Genomic DNA, 15750 nt, shown 5'->3' with positions numbered 1-15750 from the left:
CGCCAACAAAACTCAAGGGTACGAGAACTAAATTGCTTGCTGGTGCTGCTGGTACTACAGACTGAAACCAAGATCCAAACCTGTTGATCAACACAATCTCACCGCTCCTTTCTCCGCCTGTTCCACAAGACCACAAGATAAACTGACAAAAGTCATGGATTTGGAAGCGACACTGGTGTGGCAGGCATAATAAGCTAGAAAGGTAATTGTTCGGGGACAAGAAAGCAAAGGAAAAGCAACAGCACAAGCACAATTTACACACAGCAGGCTAATTAATCGCGAGGTGGAGTACCAAGATTTCACATCTGTAATTTCTCTCGTTTCGGGACAGTAAATAGTGAGCTGGTTTGCCAGATTAGTGGGATAATAATAAGAGCATTGATGAACTAAGGATGCGTATGAGAGTAGTCTGACAGAGGAGCAGTAAAAAGAAGGTCTTTATTCCGGCTCGAAATTGGGCATTGACATTAGCAACGCGACTCTGGCGACGGAGGAAAGTCCCTGGTGGCCGTACCTGAACTAGTACCTGGTGGCCGCTGCAAGACCTAGACGCCGTGGCCGGCCTCGAGGTCGCCGTCGACGACGAGGTCGCTGCTCCCTTGCCGCTGAGCTCTCGGATGAGACAGCTCGCCCGTCGATCCGATGCCGGCCGGTGGGAGCGGGAGAAGCGGAGCGGAGGAGGGAGCGAGAGCGCCGGCGACGGCGGCAAGGTATGGTTTTTTCTCTCTTTCTCGTAGAAGCGAGGGTTTGGGTTTGGGAGGAAGGAGGCTTTTTTTTTTTGAGACAAGGGAGGAAGGAGGCTGTTTCACCAGTGGTCAAGCTCGGCGCTGAATAATGGGCTGGGCTGGGCTCGATATGGGCCCGGTATTTGAGTGACTATGATGAATTCAACTTTTCTTTTACATGTGTAATGTTCACGCGTTGCAACGGAACAGAAAAAAATAGATTGTAGTTGTATTAAATTAGAAGTATATACAAAAAAAAAATCAATGCAACCTTTCATCGTTTCAAGCTAAGAACCGCAGCCAGAACACACTTCCGATGACGGTGTGAGAGCGCGTTGAACGACGGAGGATATGGATTGGGGAGGAGCAGCGGCTGGAGGATGAACATTGGGAAGGAGAGGGGAAAAGAGTAATCATAAATTCTTCTATGAGGAAAAGTAAACAAAGTTCGAATGCTACTATACCAATAGACCACAGAAACTCTGAAAATGCTCAATGGAGCTCGGCCTCCATGGATGCCGAATTTGAAATGACCAAAATTCAAATTCACACGTTTCATTGTTTAAAAAAATAATACACATATACTTAGAGACATAATACACAAGTGTGTAAATTTTCAGGATGAAATAAGTTAAAATGAGTGCTACACACAAAAAATAGAGGCTTTTCGGTAGATGCACATTCATCCTCAAAGTGCATGAATTTGTTGTTTTTGCATAGATAGCATTTCAAGGTATTTTGTCCTGAAATTTTACACACATAGACATCAGATCCTTGTTTACTTGTACAACTTTTTTTCCTGATTTTCTTTTTTTTAAGCTGGGAAGTTTCAGTTTTGAATTTTACAAAAATTCCGGCCTCCATGGAGGCCGAGCTCCAAAAAACCCCACTCCTAGAACCCACCTGCTATGTATTACTCCCTCCGTTCCAAAATAGTCAAAGTTCTAGGATTTTTCTAAGCCAATCCTTTTAACGTTTGATAAAAAAATTTATAGAAAAATGTGCTAAATCTACAATATCAAATATATAGATATATAATTGAAAAATATATTTCATAATGAATCTATGGAAGCAATTTTGGTGTTGTAGATGTTGATCTATTCTTTTATAAACTTGATTTTTTTAATAAAGTACGGAACGAGAACAAAGAAAGCCTTGCTGAACTACGCCTTCGAGCAGGGACGTAAGCACCTCTGCTTATAAGACGGACGCAGACGACCACATTATCTTTAACAAGGAGGGGTGGAACGAGTGCCAGTGCTCACAACGTGGCACTGCTCCTGCACCATCTCACAGATGTCCACACATAGACGTCTTCCTGCACCATCGAGAGGAACCGTCACTACCGTTCAATGGCTACCGCAGTCCCTTGTGAGCCTGCCGCCTCAGGCTAGAGTGATCACCACAAGGACCAACACCGATGGTGTGGAGGAGACAACCGCCGACTAGCACCTCGTCGATGAGAGCTTTGTCCAGGCCCGTCGGCCCAATGGCCGACATGGCCAGAGCTGGAGCATGAAAGGTAGATCACCCGCTGAGCGTGCACCCGCGCCTAGCACAGTGGCCGCTAGATTAGGAGCATGCATCCACTAGATCGCACTACGGCTTTTGACCGGAGCACTCTGCCCGTCCCAAGATTGCCCGCCGTCATGCCTCAACCATGCAGTCGCACTGCGGCCTCGCATCCGCGCCACCACTGGAAGCCCGCAGTCATGCAACAACGTGTCTGGATCTGGGCATAACAGTCACATTTGTGACAGCCGCCGTAACCAAGCAAAAGAAGGAGCCCGAGCTGAAGCTGAACGTGTCGAAGCCACCGGAGAACTGAGCGCCGCCACCTGTGGGATGGCTGAAGCTGAACGTCGACGGCTCTTTCCGCAAGCGTTCGGGCATCGCTGGTGTTGGGATGATTATTCGTGACGACAATGGAGAGATTATCCCTCGTCTTGTCGTGTGCTCTACTGCTACGCAGAACCCTGTAGGTCGAGCTGTACGCCTGCATGGAGGGTATCTTGTCCGTTTCCACGTGCACAAGACAAGCGAGTCGCCCTTCTGGCACTCATCAACATCAAGCCATTAGCAAAATTTTGTGTCAGGTGCACATGCACAACAAGACTCTTGTTTCTTTCTGAATATAGTTGGTTATGTAAATTCTTATTTTCATAATATGTGTCTTGATGTATACAATGTGGGACCCATGGATGCCTGGGATCTTGGGAGCGCATGCACGTCGCTTGTTTCTTTCTTTAACCGCACGCATTTCACTCTCGAGCAATTACTTACCATTCTCATCGGTGCAAGTCAGGCCCGAATTCTCAATCGTACAGATTTCACACTGTCATTGCTTTTGACCGTTGTTGGCCACACGTATATAAACTCAAGCTAGATACCCGCATGCCAAAACCCTTCTCACAGGAGATGGCCTCCAACGATGGCGCACCAAACCCATGGCAACAGCAGCCACCGCGGCCATCGCGTGAGGGCTACACATGCCCTTTTTGCCGTAGGAGGTGGGTCACACACCAAGCCCTTGGTGGCCACATGTCCTCAGGGAGCTGCCGCAACAATCGCCACCGGAACATGCCAGTAAGCCTGCCCCAACCAGCCTCCTCTTCGCCTGACTGTACCCTTTTGGGGCCGTGGCTGCTTGTGCTTGCACCCAACCTTGCCTTCTGGGAGGAATACCGCCATGGAGGTCCCCGTCCGGTGGAGATTGACTTCATGGGTCTACTATGGGCGGCCGAACACGGCGCGGAGACACAGTTGAGTGACATAGCCGACAAGGCGGTCGACCTAACCTTGAGGCTCTAATACGTGGAGGGCGCATGATCGCAGGCAAAATAAATACATTCCATGGTAGATGAACATCATGTAATGTAAGATTCGGTCAAGCGTGTCATTTGTTTCAGCTACCTCTCACCATGTTCTTCGCTATTTACAACTTCGGATTGATTTCAAGATGACATGATGAATACGATGCATGTTCAAGATTCAATTGCCTTTAATTTTTCTCTAATTTAAATAGTTGTGTACCCATGTGTTGCAATGGACCCAGAATTTTCATGTTTACAATATAGTGATTGAGTCGATTAACCTAACATCTAACATTGTTATTTCTATGTATATATTTAATTGGTCCATGTGTGCAACCCAATCTCACTGGCCATGCATGGGAGTATAAATAGTGGATATCAACACAACAGCCACTGCAACCATGTGAGCATTATAATATTATTATTTATACAGAGAGCATTATAATCTAAAAGAAAATCCATCTTATAAAGATTATCTTTTAGAGAAAGAAACATAACAGTGCATTATGGAAAGTGCACAAAAAGTGGCAAGCAAGCATCAAACAGTAAGGTGTCCATGCATTCCTATGGAGCAATAAAACATAAGTAAACAATTTACGCCGGGTGACCGGCTAAGTCTTGCGGAGCGGCGGTCGCACTGTTCACTGGTACCTCCCGCACAGCCACATGCGCAGTTAAGGCCCACCCCACCACCCACGTCCCCTTTTTCCTTATCTCCTTACGCGTCTTCCACCATTCCCTCTCTCCTCTTTACCTCCAACCCAACTCCTCCACAAGTGGGGCCTTGTCGTTGTTGCCGTAGACATTTTGTCCCTGATCGGCCGCCTCCGTCGCGCTCCTTTCCCCACAGCGCCACCGGATGCCCGCGCTGCGATGGGCTTTTTCCCTTGGCGAACAAGAGCATCGTCCAAAGCTTACTTTGCAATGGGTTGCGCCCCAAGCATGCTCGAACCTTCCAGTCCTGGCATTGTCCACGGCAAGCACCGGTGCTGCTGCCGGCTACGGCAGGCGCTGGACCCAATAAGGGGGATGTGTTGGGTTTGCCCCCTTTTTTGCACCAAGCGGCACCCATGCTACAACCGGTGATTTGTTTTGCTGGCACTAGTGCAATAATTGCTGGAATCAGTGACTTTTTTTTGCTGGGATGTGGATCCACAATTTGGGGTGTTTTTTACGTCATCTGGTGACATATTTTGCTACGACCGGTGGTAATCATGAAATAATATATGCAAATAAAAATGAACAAACCTATATACAAACATCATTTTCTAACTTCCGAACCATAGTATTTACCAGTTCATTTGGTCACATGAAAACAGAATCGGACGGTGTTGTGTTCAGCAAACATCAGGGAGAGATTCTGCATGTCATGGAAAATGAAAAAAAAATTGAGTGTCGCGATGGGTGAACTGAGTCAAGGAAGATGGCTGAATGGACCGTGGTGGTAGCCTAAAGGGTAACTGACAATGGGATCTCCTTCTCCGCGGCTGTGCAATATTTTTAAACTGGGAAACAGGAAGAAGAAAAGCCAAATGCTGCAACTGTTACTAATAGAGTTTGTGGTAGACAGCTCAAAACACCAAAACAAAAGTGTATTTATATGTGGTGAAGAGCTGCCATAAAAGAGAAACAAGAGCCCCTACAAGGCTACAGCTCTAGTGTGGAGATCAAGGAGAAGCTGAAGTGTTTCCTTGAAGGAGGACCGAAGCTCCTACAAGGCTACAACTCTAGTTTCGGAGATCAATGAGAAAAATTCTTATTTTGCTGGCATGAGCGGTAGGAGTATCACGTACATTCACAATGGTGTTGTATAAATTGCGATTATATTGCGGAAGAGACCAAAAAATTGTTGGATGGGTATTTCCTTTTTGTTGCAATCGATTTACAAATTTGGAGCGTAAGTTTAATCTGGTTTGTAGTTGGATGGTTGTCGGCTAGAATTAATAGCGGTAAACAGCAGACTGCCAATCTTATTCATTCCTATTGTTAGGTTACTTGCGAGAAGTAAATTTGACGATGAAATCATCAACACAAGAAGCACAAGGCTAACAAACATGCACAATTAATGAAGATTGGTTGACCAAATTAACAATAGTGCGGATATCTAAATTTGTTCAGACGGTAGGATCAATCATCACGGCTATAGAAGAGTTTAGTCGTCCGTTTCGACGTAAATGCCAAGTGCGTCAACGAGGCCTCCGGAGCGCCCATGGAACCCGATGATTCTGCCACCAGCCGTGGGAGCTCGAAGGGTGCGCCTTTCCGTGTTCAGTATGGTCCGAAGGAGCGCCGATTGCCAACTAAAGTAAGCGCTCCGACGAGGTAAGAGCCACCAAACTCGCCCACATGCCCTTTCATACCGGTGAGGTATTCGTTCGGCTCCAGACAGATCTGCACATGCCAAAAACAAAATAACAGATACATGAAGTGCTACTTTGCCTAGGCGTATTTAATGATTCAATTCAAAAATAGTTCGTTCATTGGAATGGCATGCATGGCATCCCCTACAGAAAAGATCTGTCAAGGAATAATGTGATGGATGGAGTAGGTCTCAATTAGGAGTATCACCTCTGGAAGCTAGCTAGCTAGGACCATTATATACTGAGGGAGCGACGTGCTAGCTAGTGGTAGATGCACGCACGGTGAGGCTTTTCGCTTCGTCTTCCACCAGACTTTAAGAGTGACCCACAGTACCGAGGAGGCGGCCGGGGGAGGTTTCGCTTTCGTCTGTTCCCATTCCAAGGAAACCAGACTTTAAATAACGTGCAATTTAATTGGGAGCAACTATACGTTAAGTTGGCTGATTATTTTTGACCCGCAAAAAAATAAATAAAAACGGAATGCGCTCTGATTTCCGTTTGACCCGGCGGCTAGGGTTTTTGTAGGAATCGGGTGAATCATATTATTTTTAGGGTCGCGCTAACTGCCACACGTGTGGCAGGAAGGGAGACACACTACACGTCTCTAATGTAAACAGATTGCCACGTCATCGCATGCATGCATGCAGGAATCTTTTTGGATTTTCAGTTTTTAAAATGTTTTATCTCTTAAACGAAAAATCCGATTGAAAATCCGTTTTCACCATTAAATCCCTCGCGATGAGATCTTCGAAACTAGATGCCATGTTGATATATTTTGATGAAAATTTTTTTTGGATTAAAAGTTGCCATGTCTATTGCATATGAATTGCCATGATGTTTACACTGAAGTTGCCATGATATGTTTCAGCTATTTTCTTTTACATATAAAAGTAAATTTTGACATTTATAAAACGGGGGAATTAAGAAACTAGACTTGCCATGAACCATAAACTAAAATTGCCATGATACATGCATTTAAATTGCCATGGTTCATACAAAAAATATTTTCATGGTCAAAGTACTGGAGTTGCCATCATCAAAATACTAAAATTGCCATGATCTACAAATTAAAATTGCCACATGGCAACTTTAGTTTAAGCCCTATGGCAACTGCAGTGTAAACATCGTGGCAACTTCTGGCAAAAAAAAAATTCGTCGAAACATATCAACATGTGGTCTAGTTTTGAAGATCTCGTCGCGACGGATTTAATGGTGAAAATGGATTTTTAGTTCGCTTTTTTATTTAGGAGATACAACATTTTTAAGCCGAAAACTAAAAAAAATTCTGCTGATGTCATCTATTCATACGTGGCAAAATGAGTGGTGATGGAGGCATGTGGGCGATGTGCAAACGCCCACACGTGTGGGCGTTAACATTTCCGTATTTTTAAAACATTCCTATACGCTCATGTTATTCTTGGGCTAGGGTTCTCAGCCATCATATGAAACGGAATGCGCTCAGCCAGCATATTATAGAGCGTGTAGGTGTTGCTGGAGTGAAGAACAAAGCCATTCGGAGAATATTAATATATGTACAACTGCTGCTGGAGAGAACAAATAACGTAAGATTCGGGAGTTAACAGAGTAGCTATTTGCCTCAAGAGAAAAGTTTCTCCTTGGAAATAATTCTCTCCCAGAAGGTCAACACATCACCATCGTATAAAAATCCAGTAGTCATACATATACTAATATTCTCCGAATGGCTTTGTTCTTCTCTCCATTAAATCCGACTATCTTGTTTATTGTGCTCATTTCCATTGCATCATTTCCAATAATTATTATCTTGTTTTTTCTCCTTTAAATATAGTTAACTCATTGTTATCAATATCCTTATATCTTTTCTTTGTTCAATAGTGAAGTATCTAGTTGCTGAGTATGATTTATCATACTTACCCTTGACACCTCTATCTTTAAGATGCATTCGATGATTAAAGTAAACATGTCTGCAAGACGTGGTTATCCAAGAATAGGCTGGACCAGTAGGTGGGAAGCCACCAGAGAATTTAATGTATTTATTCAGCTACTTGTAAATGTAAAGAGATTTCTATAGTCAATATATGAGCTTTTGTGAACCGCTGCTGGTTTATGCCTGCCTAATCGCCTTGCGTGAGTATAGGCCCTCTGGTCTATAGGCACACGGCGGCTGTCTCGCCTATGCCAGGTCTTGAGGCGTGACACTTCTCCTCCTCCTCGGACTCTCCATCGAAAGAAGACCAACCACCTCATGTACCCCTGCCTGTGCACGTCGACCTTCCTCATGTTGGTTGTCTTGACCGACCTCTCTTTGTGGATCCTTCACCTACTCCCATGCCTTTCTCCTTTTTTGTTTTTATATACTCTTTTAAGGTTGGCTAAGGCCCTCGCCCACTCACATGCTATGAGAAAGAATAAAGCAATCAGTACAAATGATACAAATTGATGTAAATAAATAAATAAAGAACCATACTAACAAAACATGCAAGTGAGGTAAACTAAAGCTACTAGATGATACCCCGCGTGTTGCTGCGGGAATTTGTAGTACCATATAGTAATAAAATTTATAGTGAGAAATAATGATATGAGAATCATGTATGGAATTTGCAGTATTAAATATATGTTTTTTTAACCTTTTACGGAATACTATAAGAAATCATATTCCTAAAATAAGTCAAAGATTTTTTTTTGCATTACATAGTATCTCTCCATATTTTCTTAATTAGAATGCATCGCTAACACAGAATTGAAAGAACATATAGCTTGATCAGATTTTACTTACAATAATATACTTACACGGTATTAGGTTGTATTGTCGACCATGATCCAGTTTTTCAAGAATAACCAAAGGTGTACAAAATGGCATGGTTCTTGAGTAGGACAACATATACACTCTGTTTTGTCACACCTTTTTGAATGGGCTGCCAGCCAGCACATAGAAGAATCAAACCAAATGATGGACAGAACGGGCCACACTTGATCCTCTCAGCAAGGACGAACCTTTTAGGCCATGAGACCATGAGTGTCATCAAACCTGAACAATCATATAGTGATATTGTAACCACATAAAGATATATTAATTCTTATACTCCCTCCGTACCAAAATAGATGTATTTGTCAAGAGATGTTAGATGTTTGAAGTGCTTAGCCGTCCAGAAGATCGTTTGGTTGTAATTATACATGCACCATGCTTGAAACTGAACAACAATCACTATTCCAACATATATCTCCAAACAAAAAACACATCAGATAATCAATAATTAGAGCTTGTTGCCTCCTTTTGGATGTGATGCACGGGCCTCCGGATGCCTAGCAGCGATCAAATAAAACCTTCCATTTTGAGCGCCTGTAGTAGAACGACAATGCGAGTCACACAATGGTACCACTCAGTATTAGATCGATCTCATGTCACTGTGAAGTAATACTGCCCGGAAAGAACATACTTAAGATGAACTGCACTATGTCATATGCTCTGACTCTACAAATGAATCAAAGGAATTCAATAACAATACCAATATGATTCATACTAATGTGTGTGAGAGAGATGCTGGACTGCAGTTACAGGTAGTACACTGTAAGTTTCATCTGTTTATTCCTTCAAGAATCATAAAAAATAGAAAATGATTTTTTCACCATCTAGTGCTTCTGATCAAACCAACCAGATTGGAGAGATGGTTACGATCCGTCATATCTTGACACATGCTGGCCGGCAGAGGTTGAGTTAAAGAAGATTGTAGGTGAGAGAGAAAGACCAGACCTGCCGACATGGAGAAGGTGGACAGAACAAAGCTTTCTTCAAAAAGTAAGGCTTCCTAGTAGTTCCTACCACACACAAACAGATCTTCCAACTCAAGCTAACTAAAAAAATACGCTCAGATCTAAGGAGATAGAGAGGAAGGAGAGCCCACAACTTTGATGCAAATGATGTTGGAGGAGGACGCCGACGGTGGCATGCGTTGCTCACCAAGAGTTCTGGTCGATGCCGGGGTTTCGTGGCTTGCGGCAGCGGAGCCTATAGGGCTTGATTCATCGGCAACGGCGGCTCGTTTCAACTACAAGGATTACAGAGGCCTGACTCGGTAGAAGTGCACCGATCTCTGGCGGAGCGAGGCACCTCGCCATCAACCCACCACCATCGCTCCTGATAAATTGATGAACTGAATCCAAACGCAAGACCAAGGGGTTGATTTATTTGTGTGAGTGGAACCGATGGAGAGAAGATGAAGAGAAAGGGGAAGTTTGGTGGAGATGATAATGCGCCCGGAAATAAATGTTACGACTGAAACCGGGAAGGGAATAAACCGGCGGGCCATCAAATTAAGCCATGATTAACTGCATGCATAGGTTTGGGTTCGGCTCACCTGCAGGGTCCCCTGCAGGAATTACTATGCAGGGCCAGTAAAACAGCGCCACGTGCATCCTTGTGGGCCTGCTCCAGTTAATTATATTTATATTTTTACAGGCTCAAAAGTTATTCTTTGAGAGGCTTCGTTCTTCTTCCTCACCTCGCCTACGACAAAGAACGAGATTTATTTCTCCCCTCCCTCAGTTATCTGATAGAGAAAGAAACATGGGCATGAGACTGGTTGCAAGCTAGCTCCTGCTACGCCACAGGGCCGTCTACGACCACTGGATGATGGTTTGGATGCCGGCGACCGGCGGGCGGCGGCAACCGAGAAATAATTAAGCGCACAGGAGCATGACGATGCTATTGCAGATCTTTTGCTCCTTGGCTTACTAGTAGTTGTCTTGATCAAGAGTTGGCTAGGTGTATTGCTACAGAAGGACTTCATGATGTCACTTATGAAGAAGACAACTGCATCTTGCCGAAATCAACACGGCGGCGCTCCACCGGACTTGAAAAAGGACGACTTCCAATCTCTCAATTTAGAGTGCTTCGGCTCAATTCCTGCGACAGTGAAGCAGACTGGGAGACTGGAGCGCCGACGGCATGGGGCAGGAGATAACGGTGGCAGCATACTAGGACATCAGACGTCGGCGGCAACGGGCGCTTCGTAGTGGCGGAAAAAAAAGAGGAACTGCGGGCGTCAATCAACCGCACAGCGGCACATCATCTTACTCGGCTGCTTTTCGATTGTGATCAACTAGTGGCAGATGACCAAGCGGCGCCGCCGGCCGGCGAGCACTCGTCTACGCTAGAAATACAATTTAATTAACCAGATCTGCTGGCCCACAAGAATGCACGTGGCGCTGTTTTACTGGCCCTGCATAGTAATTCCTGCAGGGGACCCTGCAGGTGAGCCGAACCCCATAGGTTTGGGCAATAGTAATTAACTGCACCAAATTAAGTAGCGGCATGCAAGCGCTTGGATGAAATTGGTTGCGTGTTAACTGTCCACTATTCTCTTCTGCGTCGATTTGTCCTTCACGCATGGCTGTTGTTACGCGCGCATGCATGCACTTCTTGATCGCGCAGATCAGGGCTGCATGGCCGGTGCCCGGTCAATCAGAAAAGATAAGGCTGGTCATAGTGGGGAGTAACTTAGATTAGTGTCATGCATATGACACTAGTCTAAGTTACTACCTTCATAATGCAAAGTAACATAATAGTAGTATCATAGATGGCTTCATTAACTAGCTCATAGACTCATCTTGTCTTGGAAAGCGCTATGTTACAGTAACATATTATGTTACCACCTCTCATTAATTACTTGCCACATAAGCATAATTTTCTCGAAGAGCGCTATGTTACTAGCTAAGTTACTCCCACTATGACCAGCCTAAGGCTAGTCATAGTGGAGAGTAACTTAGACTAGTAACATACATATGTTACTAGTCTATATTACCACCTTCATGGTGAGAAGTGTCATAGGTGTAGTAACATGCATATCTTCATTTATTGCTTTGTAGACTCATTTTTTATTGAAAACCGCTATGTGATGGTAACATATTACTCCTTCCGTTCAGGTTTATTAGGCCTCTCAGCATCACAAGCATGTCCTCTTTTAAAAGGCTCCACTTTGGAAAGGTGCATGCATGCAACCATTTCATTGGTTGCATTGAAAGCCATTGTTGTTGGTGTCATGATTGGGAAATTAATACACTTCATGCGTGCTTTTTCATTGGCTGCATGCACGTGAGAGAGTGCATTGGGAATGGAATAGAAGAATTAATATGAGCAAATTACTATGTGTCTTGGTCTAAGAGAAGTTGTCTTTAGGCCTAATAAACCCGGACGAAGGGAGTATGTTACATTATTTGTCTCTCTCCTCTTTAATTACATGACACGTCATCTTTTTTGCTTATGTGGCATCTATGTTACTACTTATGTTACTCCCACTATGACTAGCCTAATGAGAGATCAATTACAGTACATACGAAAAAATAGAGGTTTACTTGAGCATCAGCGGAAGCGTCTCCCTTGCACCAGACGAAAGAAGAATGGAGTATTATTTATTGCTGAACTGACATGCGTGATTGTTTGAAAAATCTGCTGATGTGGCAATGAATGCTAAGATGGAATAGTTGCATGTTGAGATGAGGTGAATAGGCTGCATGTCAAGAGAATTGGGACCAACTTCTTAAGAATGTAAGATTAGTATAGATGCAAGAACTAGTTCAAAGGAAAAGAAGTAGTAACAGACTTTGCAATGTAAGGTTTAAAACTTTGCACTGATCAGTGATTGTAATCGTCGCTAGACAGTCTACAATCTGGATGTAATTTTCGTTGCTTATGCTACCTTGACAGTTGATGAATATACCAAAGAAATCCCTAAAAAGTAATAATATAGATGCATTGGTACAATTTAAATAAACAAGCATGCGGAAATAAACCATGCAATAAGAAAGTTAAGTTGCATACAAGACATAGGCGTTAGAAGTAATCGTCATCATCAATACAGATAATAAGCAAAACCTCACCCACATGCCTCCTTGCCACCACATCATACAACGACACAAACAAGTGAGGTGTACGTATTCAGTCAAGTCAAGATCATCACCATCATGAGTCATGACACCACATGATCTTGCTTCCTCTCCGCATCCTAATTTCCTCATGGATCTGAGTTCCGAGGTGACCATAATTACTTTGATAGTACTGCCTCTGTAAACAAATATAAGATGTTTTAAGCCACTGAGGTCATACCTGCGGCACCAGCCAAGTAGCCGTTCACCCACGCATCCGGCGACGTGTCCATGGTGCTGGTCACAGCCATGTGCGGCAATCAGAATTCAGAACAACCGCAACCACCAGCGCCTGAGGGGAGGACAGCGATCCGGTCTTTTACTGAACCTGTTTTTTTCCTGGTTCATTTATGTTCAGAGATGCTAATAATGTAAGCTTAATATAGTGGGGCATGCACTGATGTGCTGCGTAGGTCCGTGGTGATCATAGTCATAGTGTCATGCTTTGCCTGCTGAAAGTCTGATTAGAAATGCTGCAGAGTGGTCGGTTATCGTCACGTGGTATTTGGGCCTTTTTCACTATTCTAACCTTTTCAGCAAACTTTGTCACAAAATGAACTCGACATGAAAGTATTTCACGATCTGACCCTTTTTAGCAACGCCATAGCCCGCGGCGTTTCTGCCCAACATAGCAACGCCGAGGTAGCTAGCGCTTCTGTCCAACAAAGAAACGCCGAGGTAGCTCGCGTTTCGGACCATGTAAGAAACGCCATAGGCGTTGGCGTTTCTGACCAAGAAACAAACGCCATATGTCTTGGCATTGCGGCCCTGGTTACCGAGTAGTGTCTTGCCTTGGCGTTTCTAAGAAGGCCGGAAATGCCGCTAGCCTTGGCGTTTCTGGCCCAACGTCTCTGGCAGCTGAGGAGGCAGACCCTGACGAGGCAGCGAGTGGGTTGGGTGCTAGCAAAGAAACGCCAAGGCCTATGGCGTTTCTCACCTGGTCCGAAAACGCGAGCTACCTCGGCGTTTCTTTGTTGGATAGAAGCGCTAGCTACCTCGGCGTTGCTATGTTGGGCAGAAACGCCGCGGGCTATGGCGTTTCTAAAAGGGTTAGGTCATGAAATACTTTCATATCGAGTTCACTTTGTGACAAAGTTTGCTAAAAGGGTCAAAATAGTGATTTCGTCCGGCAGCTGAGGAGGCAGACCCTGACGAGGCAGCGAGTGGGTTGGGTGCTAGCAAAGAAACGCCAAGGCCTATGGCGTTTCTCACCTGGTCCGAAACGCGAGCTACCTCGGCGTTTCTTTGTTGGATAGAAGCGCTAGCTACCTCGGCGTTGCTATGTTGGGCAGAAACGCCGCGGGCTATGGTTAGATCGTGAAATACTTTCATATCGAGTTCACTTTGTGGCAAAGTTTGCTAAAAGGGTTAAAATAGTGATTGACCTCTGGTACTTGCAGGCTTCCAGCGTGCCAAGATTACGACGTCCATGAAGCCATTGCATACTGGACGAACGGAAGACTCCAAAGAGGGGCATCAGCCATTGCTGTTGAAGGTATCTCCAATCCGCAGGGAAGCTCTTGGAGAGATGCTGCCAACACTGACATACATCACAGATGCCCTATATATATTAGTAAATAGGCTGTCTCCACTAAGATATTTCTCTCCAGATGCAAATATGTGATCACAATAGTCTCCTAAGGGTCACCTCAGTTTGCAACCATGCATGGGAAGAAGCACATGCATTTTCATTTCATTACTCAACTTATATACTTACAAAATAGTTTAGAACTATACAATAATCATATGTACTTTCAGGGTCAATTCCCAAATTATCAATCATAATATTCATGTTCGATACACCTGAATTTCATTCAAATATATTACAACCCTTAGCAGCAATATGTGTGATACCATCTTATTCAACTGAAACCACTAAACATTGTTGAAACTAAGCAACTTCTTGACTCTACACATCCTCATGACACCGTGCCACCCAATGCCGAGTATGGTCAGCCCCGCGGCGATGCCGAGTACCCTCCACCCGGCCACCACGCACACATAGGCGAGGAACGATAATGGCACGATGCACATGACCACAAGTGCGGGAACTGGTAGCGGCACGAGGTAGGGACGTTTCAGTGCAGGATGCCTAACTCGGAGCCATAGAAAGGATGCGAACTCAAGCAACGTGCCAAGGCCATACATGAAGTTGGATGTCGCTATGACGTCGTCGAACCCAAGGAAGGAGACGGCGATCGTTATGACGGTCGACGCGGCGATGGCAACCCATGGGGTCCCAGTGCGGGTGCCGCGATGGGAGAAGATGGTCGGGAGGAGGCCCAGGTCTGCCATGCCGAGGAGCTGAAATGCACCGCTGCTCATCTGGGCCTCAAACATGCCTATGGAGGAGATCACTGCGCCAGCCCCCGTCCAGTACTTTAGCCATGGTCCCCCGATGATGCCTGTTTAGACATAGCAAAGTCTAAATCAGTAGAGAAAAAAGTATTAGATAAAAGGACTTGGTTGAGACCTACATTGGTCGCCTCGATCGGCCTAGCTTGATTATAGCACATACATGCATGCCATTTTTCTGCCTCGAATAATCACCCGAGGAGAGAGCATCGCGCATTTATTATGTTAAGTTTTGTTGGTTATATAGCAGCTCACAATTTTGGAAAACTAGAAGATAACCCTCACATTGTCGCGAGAATACATGCATGTATTTGCATGACTTATGAAGAGTACTGAGATGGTAGGCTGGTTGTGTGGCAAACATAGATGACTTATTGATGTGGATAGGTTGTGTGAATAGAAAAAAACATGTATTGAGTTGCATATATTAGAGAACAGAAGATATGCACTTGAAGGCAATAGGGTTTTCCTTTAGAATGGATAGTGTACCACCTTTTCTTTTGACGAAGGGTGTTTAACTAATTTGTAATAAAGCATCAAGGGGATACAAACAAATGATCACACTCTCTACCTCTCCATGGTAAGGATGCAAACAAC

At 44.5% G+C, this 15750-nt stretch overlaps 1 protein-coding gene across 1 annotated transcript in view; it reads right to left on the bottom strand.

Annotated features, from left to right (window-relative positions):
- Positions 1 to 14610: 14610 nt before the first annotated feature.
- LOC119280558 (probable polyamine transporter At3g13620) overlaps positions 14611 to 15750 on the bottom strand; it is a 4979-nt gene continuing 3839 nt past the window's right edge. Inside the window, exon 2 of the mRNA XM_037561371.1 lies at positions 14611 to 15203. Within this exon, the coding sequence (XP_037417268.1) occupies positions 14674 to 15203 (530 nt within the window). The 3' untranslated portion in view covers positions 14611 to 14673. The remainder of the gene's footprint in view (positions 15204 to 15750) is intronic.

Source organism: Triticum dicoccoides, chromosome 3B (assembly GCF_002162155.2).
Source record: "Triticum dicoccoides isolate Atlit2015 ecotype Zavitan chromosome 3B, WEW_v2.0, whole genome shotgun sequence".
Classification (NCBI taxonomy): Eukaryota; Viridiplantae; Streptophyta; class Magnoliopsida; order Poales; family Poaceae; genus Triticum; species Triticum dicoccoides.
Note: the sequence above shows the minus strand (reverse complement) of the source record. Positions and strands in the feature narration are given on the sequence as shown.